General features: G+C 44.0%; 1 protein-coding gene across 1 annotated transcript in view; it reads left to right on the top strand.

Annotated features, from left to right (window-relative positions):
• The first annotated feature begins 583 nt into the window (after nucleotides 1-583).
• Nucleotides 584-13,059, top strand: part of ajap1 (adherens junctions associated protein 1) — a 104,806-nt gene continuing 92,330 nt past the window's right edge. Inside the window, exons 1-4 of the mRNA XM_067970057.1 lie at nucleotides 584-607; nucleotides 2,010-2,157; nucleotides 3,165-3,219; nucleotides 6,872-7,692. Of these exons, the coding sequence (XP_067826158.1) occupies nucleotides 584-607; nucleotides 2,010-2,157; nucleotides 3,165-3,219; nucleotides 6,872-7,692 (1,048 nt within the window). The remainder of the gene's footprint in view (nucleotides 608-2,009; nucleotides 2,158-3,164; nucleotides 3,220-6,871; nucleotides 7,693-13,059) is intronic.

Consider the following 13,059-nt stretch of genomic DNA (forward strand, 5'->3'; position numbering starts at 1 on the left):
AGATTATGTGCTCAGGTCTCTGTAGTGGAGCTTGAACCCATGGCCCTCTGACTAAGAGGTGAGAGTTCTACCTTGAGTCAAGTATGAAGTGTAGCCACTGTTGTTAAGCAGGCAAACATGGCAGGCAATTGCGCACATGTCCCACAAACAGCAAATCAGATGAATGATCTGTTAATTCATTTGTTTGATGGGAATGTTAGCCGAAATGCTAGGAGAACTGCCTGTTTTTCTTTTAGTAGTGCCATGAGATCTTTTACATCCACTTGGATGGACAAATTGGACCGTGGTTTAATATCTCATCTGAAAGACAGCACCTCCAGCAATATAGAACTCGCTCAGTGCTGCGCTGAAGTGTTAGTCTAGACCTTAGTCCATGATGATGTACCATCTTACAATAGTGTTACTAAGTGATACATAGTGATCCAATGGACTGTCCCAAAAGATAGTCAGACACTGTTAAGTTTTATCCATCACCACGCTACTGCAAATTGTGTATGTGTGGATATTGGATGAGGACAGGATTGGCTCAGCCTTGATGCCTCTCCACAGTTGAATAGCCTGCACGCACCCACTTTCTAGGATCATGAAGAATGACCTGCTGCGTAAGGTATCGGAGGGTTGAGGGCCCTGTTGAAACTCTACCCCAACATCTGTCATCACCTTCAGCAAGGGAAAGAAGAAAGTTGCGGGGGTGGGGGCATGGTAGAACTCAAGAATTAGTGCAGCAACATCACACCAAGTGGGCTGTGTCTATCTTCACTGTGATGTGGAGGTGTGAAGGACACAGGGATGTTAGCAGTAGAGGAAGATGGTTGGGTGTTATGACAGTTAAGGAGAGGAGAGCAGAGGATTTAAAATATCTGAAAGATTCCGTACAAGATGAAAACTTCTTTGTGTGGCTTTAACATAACCCAACCATCACTGCAATGTAGATCTAGCGTGGCTTATTTACAGTACATATCGTGCAAAGGTAGAAGAAAATTCTCCTTAACAAATCATATGTTGAGCACAATGCAATTATTATTCCTGTGACCTTGAAAGCCAACCATATGTGAATTCTAATGGCAGTTTACTTTTAATGATCTTGATTGTCAGCAGAACCTTTACAACCATCAAGTTGGTTTAAGCATATTTTTACTGCCTGCAATAATAGTCACAGCATTTATGAGGCCTTTAATTGTTATGTTATCCTACATATCGTTGGTTTTATGGCACTCAGTTCCCACAAATCAATCCATGGCATGTCTCTGCAGGAAGCCGATGTCAAAATATGGTAACTGTTTGACAATTTAATTTAGAGTTATTGCAACATACTTATTTCGGACAGCCAAACGGGAGATATTAAGAAGTGATGCCAACTGTTGTGGGCAGGTATGCATGTAGTGTGGACTCCTATAGTGCCCTCACTGGAGGAGTGTGCCCTGAGCCCACTATGTTGAGTGTGAACTGATGACTGTTTTATACTAAGGAAAGAATCAATATGTTTTAACTCTGAAAATATCATTGGTTATAAAAATAATTACAAAATATGAAACTTGGGGGGGTTGAGTTAAGCCACAGTCTGTAATATAAAGTAAATAAAAATGATCCATACAGACGTTATCCGGTGTAGCACCAAGTCGTACCGAAAATTCCAGGTTCAGTCCCCTGCCTGTGATGAGTTAGATGAACTCAGTAGCAGCAGTGGAAATGGCTTTAGAACCTAGCCCAGGGAATGGAAAAAGATCACCCATTGTTCCTACAGTCTGCTGATCCATTCCATGGTTTGTGTTTGCTTCCTGAGGGTAAATTCTCCAACTTGGCACACAGGGAATCGAACTCAGAGGGAGTGTGGGTTGAAAGGTCAGCACTGCAATGTTCGAGATGTATCATCAACCCCCACACCCTCGAATACCTTTCTGTTCTGGAAATGTGGAATCAATGAATTTATCCTTTGATGTAGTTTATTCATTCCATATTTTGTATCCGACACTTAAGTGTACTGTATTGATCTGTTCCACAATTTGTAGCTGACGCTTGATGTAGTGCATTTATCCATTCCAAGCTTTGCATCTGACACTAGGGGCTGGATTTTTCTGATCCAGTCCCTACAGGCTCCTGGTGGGATTTCTGACAGCAAGCAGGAGCCGGCCAGTGGCCTACAGGAAGGTCCAGGCGGTACTGTAGTAGGACTGCCATTTTAGCACTAGAAGAAAGTTTAAAGGCACCACAGGGCCCCAAAGATTGAACAAAGTGATCTACTGAGGGCCTTAGCCAAGACTGAGGCCTTTAGCAGGTAAGCCATTGTGGTGAATTGGAAGGAGAAGAGGCCTCTGCCAAGACCTTGTCCTCCATCAGCATCATTTGGGGCTATTCCTGATGCTGCCCTGGCCCACCACCTTGGTTCAGCAGGTGCTCCCGGGGAGCGGTGGGAACGGGGTAGACATGAACGAAATGCACGAGAATCTGCATGTGGCGGGTGGGGAAGGAGCAGCCAGCAGCCATTCCAGCAGTGGCAGGGGGAGGGAAATTCAGATCAGGATGGTGAGGCAGTGGTAGACCCCACTGCCCAATTGTGTCCTGTTGCGATACTGCCCAATTTGGATAGCAGAGGAAAATCCACCCGAGATATAGTGTAATGATCCATCCCATGTGACATTTGATGTGGTGTATTGATACATTCCCTGTTTGGTATCTGACTCAAGCACATTCTGATCGAGATGGGCTAACCTAAGTAAAAGATCGCCTGTTGTTCTGTAGCAGACTTGTAGAAGCCAGTTAGTAGAGGCTGGACTGTGATGATTGTTGTATTCGAACCATTCTGAATTACATATGTACTGATTGAGTCTTTATTTGGTACATTGCTGATTGCTAGCCAGTGATCCCCACTGGGAGGGAGGAGGAGAGAAAAGGAGAGAAAACTGGGAAGCAAAATATTATTTTTTTAAAAATACAAATTTGATGTCCATTGGTTTTCACCCTGGTAAGCAATCCCTTGCTTTATATTGGAAGCAGCATTTTACCAAGTGATTAACCTGTGGATGAGTGAGGGGCTCTCACTCAAACTTGATCTATTTCTCAGTCCATTCTTTCGTCACTCAGCATTCTCCCATTATGGTCAGACTTTTCAAAACACTCCTCCAAAATCTTCTTTTCCTGAATTTCTTTACCTGTGTACTTTCCAGCATATGTGCACAAATGTACAATCAGTAAAACCATCAAGAAAATGCAAGAAGAAAAGTCTGTAGTACACAGGAACAATAAGTTACATGTACCATTTGAATTCACTTGAACGTTCACTTTTTTCCCTTTGATTGTATCTTTGTCTTTGCACTGTGTCTTTGCTAGACTCACTCTTATCTTGCTCTCTCTCTCTCTCACACACTGGCTTAGTTTCTTGTCTTGTGTGACCATCTGTCATTTTGCTCTATTCCTCTTTATTGCCGAGCTCTTCCTTGATTTGTTGCCCATCTCTGTCTCAAATTATTTTTCCCATTTCTATCCCTTTATGTTGTTCATTTCCATCCCTCACTTTCTTGCCTCACTTTCCTTTCTGCTTCTGTCCATTTTCCTCCTCAAACTCAGGATCCCAACCCCCTCCCCCACAACCCCCAGGATCATGTCCACACTTGGGCTGCAGTCGGTACAAATGGAGGACACATTCCTTGTACAACCTCGGTGACCATGACATCTTGAGACCATCTGGATTAGTGGGATGCACCGTTCTCTCACACGTAACTCAATGAACATCAAAGGTTCCTGCCCCTAGCAGCAATTCCTGTAGATCTGAGAATGCTGCTGGTCCCTATTCTCCTCCCACACAGTAAAAGTAGGTCAGCTCAATCACAATATCATCTTACCAAGCATTCTGCTAAATCAAAAATAACAACTCCCATACTTCACTCTCAATATTTTCATGTAGATTTTATTTAAAATCCACTGTAATAGGAGTGTTAGTAGCGGTTAGTGAGCGGCAATTAATCAGTGACATAATCCGATAAAAATTGCCAGTTTCTCTCCAAACACTGGAAAGATTTGCAGCATTCCTGCAATGAGGAATCAGCTGTAATGGGCAGAATGCGACTTTCATTTCTGCACCCCTCCCCCCATCTCCGTTTTTTCCCCTTCTCCTCTGACTCCTGCTGAGGTACAGTTCTACAGGTAATGGCTGCCTCCTGTTACCTTGATCAACTGGCCTTTCTTCACACATGAGTCCAGGTGGTGAGTGTTGCCAGGCTATTCAACAACAGAAAGCATCGCAGTCAAGTATGACATCTACATCGTAGCATTTTCCGGCAGGTCTCAGTGAATGAGGAGCAAAAATCCCGATTGACTCTTTTCTCTTCCCTATCCCAGGGCCAATTATAACATCTTCACTGCTGCACCAGTCATGATCAACCAACTCAGAATAGACCAAATGTTGAAACCCAAGACCTTTTGCTCTCTGTGACCCTGTGCTATTTTAGATGGTGAACTCACCAGCTGAGCTAAATGGGAATTCTGACCGTAATTTTAACCAGACTTTCAGTTTACCCAGAATTTAATTGAGGTTGAATCTCCTTTGAATCTGGAGTCACCTTTAACTCAGAAAGAAAGAACTTGCATTTATATAGCGCCTTTCACAACCTCAGGATGTCCCAAAGCGCTTTACAGCCATCGAAGTACTTTTGAAGTGTAGTCACTGTTGTAATATAGGAATCGCGGCGGCCAATTTGCACCCAGCAAGATCCCACAAACAGTGCAAAGACAAAGATACAATCAAAGGGAAATGTGATAATGACCAGATAATCTGTTTTTAGGTGTTGGTTCAGGGATAAATATTGGCCAGGACATCGGGGAGAACTCCACCTGCTCTTCTTCAAAATAGTGCCATGGGATCTTTTACATCTACCTGAGAGGGCAGGCAAGGTCTCGGTTTAACGTCTGATCCGAAAGACGGCACCTCCGACCGTGCAGCACTCCCTCAATACTACACTGGAGTGTCAGCCTAGATTTTGAGTTCAAGTCTCTAGAGTGAGATTGTGAACCCACAATCTTCTGTCCCAACAGCGAGAGTGCTACCAACTGAGCCATGGCTAACTCCAGCTCAGGGGGACATGACCGTGGAGCAGCTTCCTGGATTCAGCCAGGTGGTCAGTGACCTCGGACTGAAAAATATAAATCATTAGTTAACAAAATAACCATATTTACATAACTTAAAAGGACGCAATGAAATTAATCATGGAGCAGAGGAGCAGTTCTGAGCAGCCTGTTGTACAGTAAACGTCTTCCCAGCTGAGGCTGACCAGAGAACTCGTCAACAACAAAGCCAAGTGTGGATTGAGCCTTGTGAGCGGAGATATTTGACATGATATCTGCTGACCTTAATGTATTCGAATTATGTATTGTGTTTTCAGCTGAATAAAATTAATTTTAATGATGTACTTTTAAGAGGCAGGAGAATCGGTAGAAACTATAGTGGTTCAAGGAGACGGCCCACCACCATGTTCTCAGCGCAGCAAGGGATGGGCAATAAATGCGGCCTTGTCAATGCCGCATAATGCTGGGAACAAATTAAAAACAGAAACTGCTCTGTAATGTCACTCTTGTCATTGTAATGTCAACCCTGTTAAAATGTCACTGTTAATACTTCACCAAATTAGTGTTATTTTTATTTCTTTGTTCAGTTCCCTCCCTTCCTCTCTGAAGGTGCTGTCTCCTGATGAGGTACGCTACCATGGCTGTCAGCAACCCTTCAGCAGCTCACTCAATTGCCCATTCCTTCCACGTGTGCCTAGACGCATAATCAGCAGGCTATTCGGCTATGAGGCATCGCAGCTGAGCCCAATCCTTGCCTTGCCCGACATCCAAACACGTGCATTTTCCAACAGGGATAACTGGATTGTGATCAGGAGCACAAACACTGGCTTATTTTGTCCCGCCCTCCATTGCCAAGGGGTGCTGAGGTCAATTGTAGCACCCAAAATGTCGGTTATAAATAGAGGATGCAGACTGGGGTCCTGTTGCATCAGTTAGCGCCTTCAGGAGAGGAGAGGGAAAGACGGAAAATAGATGCATCAGGTCTGTTCACTGGAATAGACACTGCTCGACAATGCATTTTACATATATGCAGTGGGTATAACAAAATACACAAAGGTTATGGATATTCATAAAGTTCAGAAAGTTATAAACTCAGGTGGTTGAAGGTGGCATGGAGTGTAGTGACATCATGACACCACAGAGGACATTATCTCATCTGATAAGATACCGTTCACGTTGTGACTACAGGGACTGTTTAATTGCATTGTCTGCGGCTTCTGTCGATTGGTGGAGGTGTGGTTGCTAGGGGAACATTTGTGGTTTAGCACAGTAATTTCTGGAACAAGTGGATACAGCAAAAGCATTTTTTTGTTCAAAAAAATTGAAACTCAAGTGAAGATCCATAGTCCAGGTAGCTGAAAGCTGGAAAAAAAGCAGAAGATAAATAAAAAAATGGTGATTTGAAGACACCCAGCTCAGGTTTACAAAGCCTGTAGGTTGTCAAAAGACAGGAAGACTGAGGAAAGTGAGGAGTGCCACAGTTTTGGGAGCCTGAGTAATAATGAGTTGGAGTAGAAGGCACGATGATTTCAACATGGTGGTGATACGGGGAAGAGGAACATCTCATGTAGGCTCGTGTACTTGGAGCTTAAAGTTTAGATGTTCAACACATTCAGTTGAGCTCATGTAGGGAATGAAAACAGTTCTGTGCAAAGTGTTACCTCATGGTTTGTACAATGCTGTCTGTAGTACAAATTCAGATACAGGACAATGTATTTTAGTCATTATACAGATTTCTGTAAAGATCTCATAAACGTTAATCTTGTTTGCATAATACTCATTGGACTGATGTTGCATTCTTTTCTTCTTCCAGCCCAATGCCTGTCAATAGATTTGGACGACCTATTGGGTGCCATGCCTGGATATTGCTTGCCATGTTTCATCTAGCCATGGATTTCTCTTCTTGTGAATCAAAGATTCCGGGTCAGGGACTCAGTCATACTTCAGGGTCATTCCACCCATCACTACGTCATAGACTTGCCAGTGACCCACTTTGGGAATACAAAAATGCCCACCTAGGGAGAATTACAAAATCTTGGTGGCTCAGAATGTTCTGGCCCGAAATCCATCCTGGAAAGCAAGTTCCGGACAAGCCAGCAGGAATTCACAAACACAAGTCAGTCACAGGCAGTCTGTGTACCAACTGCCAGTCCAAACAATCTATATCTTACAAATTGGACCCTTCAGTCTCCACGGAGATCAGGGATTCAGTAAAATTGACCTCTTTGAAAAGGTCAAGAAGGCAGAGCGATAATTTTGCGTTTAATAATTTTGAGAAAGCCAAATGCACTTCGTATGACAGTGAAGGAACAGCGACTGAGATGCCTTGCGCCATTGAATGGGGCCCCACAAAAGAGGAGGTCACAGAATCCAACATGTTTTCAACTCCTACAGGTTCTACCACCACGACGGTGACCTTTTCGTCCTCTACCAGAATGACAACTGCCAGAACTGCCAGAACTACAACCACTACCACAGCCAGCACCATTTCTACCACTATGCAAACCACCACAGCCACACTCAGGAGCCCTAAGATGGTGGTGCCAGAGACAGGTATGATCAGTACAACAGAGCCGAACCGAAGCTGGGAGCTGACCAACACAGCCAGGCCGTCCCGGATAGGAGAGACAGGAGGTACCTCAACCATTAGAATTCTAAATCAATTATTTTGTATATAATAATGCAAATTGACGGGATCATTATTAATTTTTTTACGAGAAACTCATTGATCTTGAAAATGTTTTATTTTCAAAAGGATAACTAGAGTACAAGTTGAAATGTTCACTGCACATTTTTTTAGTTACATGTTTTGACCACAGGACTGACTTACATTTATATTTCCCAGGTGTATATGATGAGTTTGCAGTGCCTTGGAGATCATCTGTCAATCGTTACTACTTAACACCCCCACCAACAATAAATTCATGATTCAGATTTAATATGTATTGGGAGACAACCTGTCTATAAAGACCATCTACAAGCAGTCCCTCATTACATAAGAACATAAGAAATAGGAGCAGGAGTAGGCCATATGGCCCCTTGAGCCTGCTCCGCCATTCAATCAGATCATGGCTGATCTTCAACCTCATTATACTCAGGTCCCCTTGTTATTGCTGAACCTGAAAAGGAGAAATTTGCAGGGCTGTGGGGAAAGAGCAGGGGAGTGGTACTAATCAGATAGCTCTTTCAAAGAGGTGGCGCAGGCACCTTGGGCCGAACGGCCTCCTGCTGTGCTGCATGATTCTATGATTTTAACCTAGCTGCCATGGGAGATAGAAGTGAAACAGAATGTCCCCTTACAGAAAGTTAAAAAAATATAAACTCCCCAACCTTCCATCTGCTGAAAATGACTGAGCTTAGGAGGAAAATGGAAGTACCAATAATTTTCATTTCAGTTGTGAACAATATTTGAAAGGGGTAATGAGTACACCTTTGTTTGCAAAGAACAAGATAAATTCACTTGATGGCCTCCAGTGAGACAACAGGGAACTAAATCAGTTGGTGTAGATGTTCCCATTTAAGCTCCTGTAGTGGTGGTTTTCTTTTAATGAGGTTGGGGGCAGGGAGGGGCATGATTTTTGACTTATGAAGCCGATATCGGGAGAATTTAGCCAGGGCCTGCAGCTCGCCAATTTTGAGAGGGCAAGAAGTCAGCTAAGCCAGCCAGCAGGCTCTTGAGGCACAGGTTCCACGGGCACTGACTCTTGGGATATGGGTTCTGTGGGCACTAACTCTTGGGGTACAAGGTCCATGGACACAGACTCACAGGGCACAGGATCAACGGGCACTGAATCATGGGGTACAAGATCAATGGGCACTGACTTATCGGGCATAGGGTCAACGGGCATTGTCTTGTTGGGTACAGGTTCCACAGGTGCTGATTCTTGGGGTACAGGTTCCACGGGCACTGACTTGGGATACAGGTTCCAAGGGCACTAACTCTTGGCGTACGGATTCAACGGTCAGCTAATGCTTGGGGTCAAATACTCCTGCTCCTCTTGGCCCCATAAAAATTCTCTCAATCAATGTTGGGCTGTTTCTGGAGCAGCCACCAGCGGTCCCTTTAAGAGCTGCTAGTTAGGCTACTCACCACTTGGTACAAATGGGTAGAGTACGTGGTGTGCACTCTCCACCCATTTGTACCTGAAAATTGCAAAATGAGTCCAACAACCAGCATAGAATCCTCGATTTGCATATGTAAGCTGCCTTCCATCTGAAACAGGCAGGCACGTTGCTCACCCATTTACAAGTCCTCCTGAAAATTGCATCAGGTGAGTGTCCAAAGCCACCACACACCCCTCCCCCTCCCTCCCTCCCCCCCCCCCCCCACCCCCTCGGCTCCCCGATTTTCACCTGGTTGCCACCAGGCGAGAAATGGTAAATTGATATCGAGGCACACAGGAATGGTAAAATAATGACGGCATCTCATACATTGTATTTAACTGCACTTCGTGTAAACTGAGATAGATCTTGTAAGGCCATATATCTGTTTGATGCTTATTTTAGTGCAAAGGTAAGCATGCGTAAAAAATAATGTAATATGGGTAAAAGTGATATTATGGGTAAAAGGTGATATAATATATGCCTTCATCTAGGCAGCTCTGGCAGAACTTTTGACTAGAAGGTGCCCCTCTGCTCCCACAAGATCCACCGTTCCTCTGTAATATCACCTGCAGAAGTATCTCCATAGCAACGTCTTGGAGTAGTGCTGCTCGTCTTCTGTGCCTTGCTTCTACCATTTTTCAAATTTGGAGCTAGTTCCCCTCTGAGGGTAATGAGCAGTCCTGCAAGAGCCAGATATTCTGGCGTCTGGGCTCCTGCAGATACCCAGCGCATCAAGCACATTGTGCCAGGAATGCTGATATTTATTTCAATGATGGTAAACTGCTCTCTCTATAGCGTGGTCAGCAAGGTGTGCTATACATGAAGAGCGCTAAAGGAACTGGGGTCCAAATGCCTCTGTGCAAAGACATAGGAACATAGGAACAGGAGTAGGCCGTTCAGCCCCTCGAGCCCTTCTGCCATTCATTTAGAGATCACGGCTGAACATAAGAATATAAGAAATAGGAGCAGGAGTAGGCCATACGGTCCCTCGAGCCTGCTCCGCCATTCAATAAGATCATGGCTGATCTTCGACCTCAACTCTACTTTCCCACCCGATCCCCATATTCCTAGATTCCCCTAGAGTCCAAAAACCTATCTATCTCAGCCTTGAACATGTTCAAGGCTGAGATCAGCCTTTGGGGCTGATCTGTATCTTAACTCCATTTACCTGCCTTGTTTCCGTAACTCTTGATATCCTTGCCTAACAAAAATCTATCAATCTCAGTTTTGAAATTTTCAATTGACCCCCAGCCTCAACAGCTTTTTGGGGAGAGTTTTCCAGATTTCCACTACCCTTTGTGTGAAGAAGTGCTTCCTGACATCACTCCTGAACGGCCTAGCTCTAATTTTAAGGTTATGCCGCCTTGTTCTGGACTCCCCCTGGCCAGAGGAAATAGTTTCCCTCTGTCTACTCTATCAACTCCTTTAATCATCTTAAACACCTCAATCATAGCACCTCTTAATCTTCTTTATTTGAGGAATATAACGTAAAGCCAAAGTCAGATGTTCATATAGCGACTGTCACTGCCTCGTAAATACTCTAATACAAATTACGCAGGTGCTGTGAGAATGGAAATGATCCAAAACAACCCAGAAAGGTTGTCCATCAACAATTATTTGGTTGTGTAGATTGGTGGAGGGCTTATTATGGTTTACCCTGGCAGCCCAGCGGAAGGATTGTTTTTGCCGAGTTGCCGAGTTGCTTACAATAATTGTTTTACCAATTCATCTTTTAGCAGAACTCTACCCACACTTTACCTTTTACAAGGATTTCTGCCATTAGACAATTCAAATAGATGTCACTGAAATTATCCAGAGATCTGGGGAAAAAAGGAACCCAGTCTGCATTTTAATGAACAATTTGCTGGGACAGGTTTAACCCAGATAGGAAATGAGCATTTAGGGGAGTGGGCAATGCAGTGGATTGGGACAAATGTTCTTTTGCTTCTGGGACCTGGATTCAAATTCAGCCCAGACGAGGGGATGCAAGTTCTCTCTGTCTGATGGCTTCAAGGCTCCTGTATGAAAGTGAAGTTGACAGTCTCAATCCAGTTCCTGTCAGCAGGAATATCGCCGTTCCTTCATCGTCGCTGGGTCAAAATCCTGGAACTAACAGCATTGTGGGAGAACCTTCACCATACGGACTGCAGTGGTTCAAGAAGGCGGCTCACCACCACCTTCTCAAGAGCAATTAGGGATGGGCAATCAATGCCGGCCTCGCCAGCAACGTCCACATCCCATGGCTCCAGAGTGCATTAGGGGCGTGGTTAGTGCGTTTATGTGGAATTTCTTTCTGCCTCCTTTTAACACAGCCATTAACACGCTTACTTTAAATGGGTTAATAATCATGTTCCAATAGTGCAGAAAGGGTTTGAATGTGAACATGTTAACCAGTGCATTACCAGAGGACATGAAGCCCCGAATTTGGCAGCCACATTCAGAGGGGTTAAGGGAACAGCTGGTGGGGGTAATGTAATTGCTACTTTGGGGCAATAGGGGTGGCTCTTCGCAGGTTGGGGTCATTCCATTGTGGGGCAGAACAAAGGGTGCTTTACTCTGATTCTGACTACACACCTCCTGAACCTGGAGTATGTGATAATGAATAGAAAATACTGTGACCAAACCAGAAATAAATATAGTAAAAATACACAGCAGATGCATCAACATCTGAAAAGACAGGTTAATGTTTCCGCTGGAGACCCATACTATGAACCCACTTAATGCTAACACTGGCTAACACAAGTAGCCATGATGTGGAGATGCCGGTGATGGATTGGGGTGGACAAATGTAAGGAATCTTACCTGACGAAGGAGAAAAGCTCCGAAAGTTTGTGATTTTCAAATAAAACTGTTGGACTATAACCTGGTGTTGTAAGATTCCTTACATTTAACACAAGTAGAATAGTGTTGTGTTTATGATCATTGATGTCCCTTTGATGAGTAAGAAATTCACTCAAAAAACAAAAGGAAATGCTTGCATGCCCTCTGCAATTTCTTAGTTCTAGATTGATGCGACAGCCCTTGGAGTGCATGTCCACAGATCCCTGAAGGTATCAGAACAGGTAGATAAGGTAGTTAAGAAGGCATACGGGATACTTTCCTTTATTAGCCGAGGCATAGAATATAAGAGCAGGGAGGTTGGTTATGCTAGAACTGTATAAAACACTAGTTAGGCCACAGCTTGAGTACTGCGTACAGTTCTGGTCACCACATTACAGGAAAGATATGAAAGAGGTGCAGAGGAGATTTATGAGGATGTTGCCAGGACTGGAGAATTTTAGCTATGAGGAAAGATTGGATAAGCTGGAATTGTTTTCTTTGGAACAGAGGAGACTGAGGGTAGATTTAATTGAGGTGTATACAATTTGAGAGGCCAAGATAGAGTGGATAAGAAGGACCTATTGCCTTAACAGTGAGGTCAATAACTAGGGGGCATATATTTAAAGTAATTGGTAGAAGGATTAGAGGGGAGCTGAGGAGAAATGTTTTCACCCAGAGGGTGGTTGGGGTCCAGAACTCACTGCCTGAAAGGGGGTAGAGACAGAGACCCTCAACTCATTTAAAAAGTACTTGGATGTGCTCTTGAAGTGCTGTAACCTACAAGGCTACGGACCAAGAGCTGGAAAGTGGGATTAGACTGGATAGCTCTTTTTCGGCCGGCACAGACACGATAGGCCGAATGGCCTCCTTCTGTGCCGTAAATTTCCATGATTCTATGAAATGAAGAACAAAATCTCTTTATTTTTTGCTCCAGAAATTCAGCTTTGATGTCTGCCTGATAACAGAACCTGTCTACCTATCTAATACAATAAATGTCATCTCTTTTAAAACAAAAGTTCTCCTTGTGCTCATCAAGGCCAGGGGTGTTAGTAGAGGAGAACAGAAGCTCTTTCATCC

The sequence above is a fragment of the Heptranchias perlo genome, chromosome 32 (assembly GCF_035084215.1).
Source record: "Heptranchias perlo isolate sHepPer1 chromosome 32, sHepPer1.hap1, whole genome shotgun sequence".
NCBI lineage: Eukaryota > Metazoa > Chordata > Chondrichthyes > Hexanchiformes > Hexanchidae > Heptranchias > Heptranchias perlo.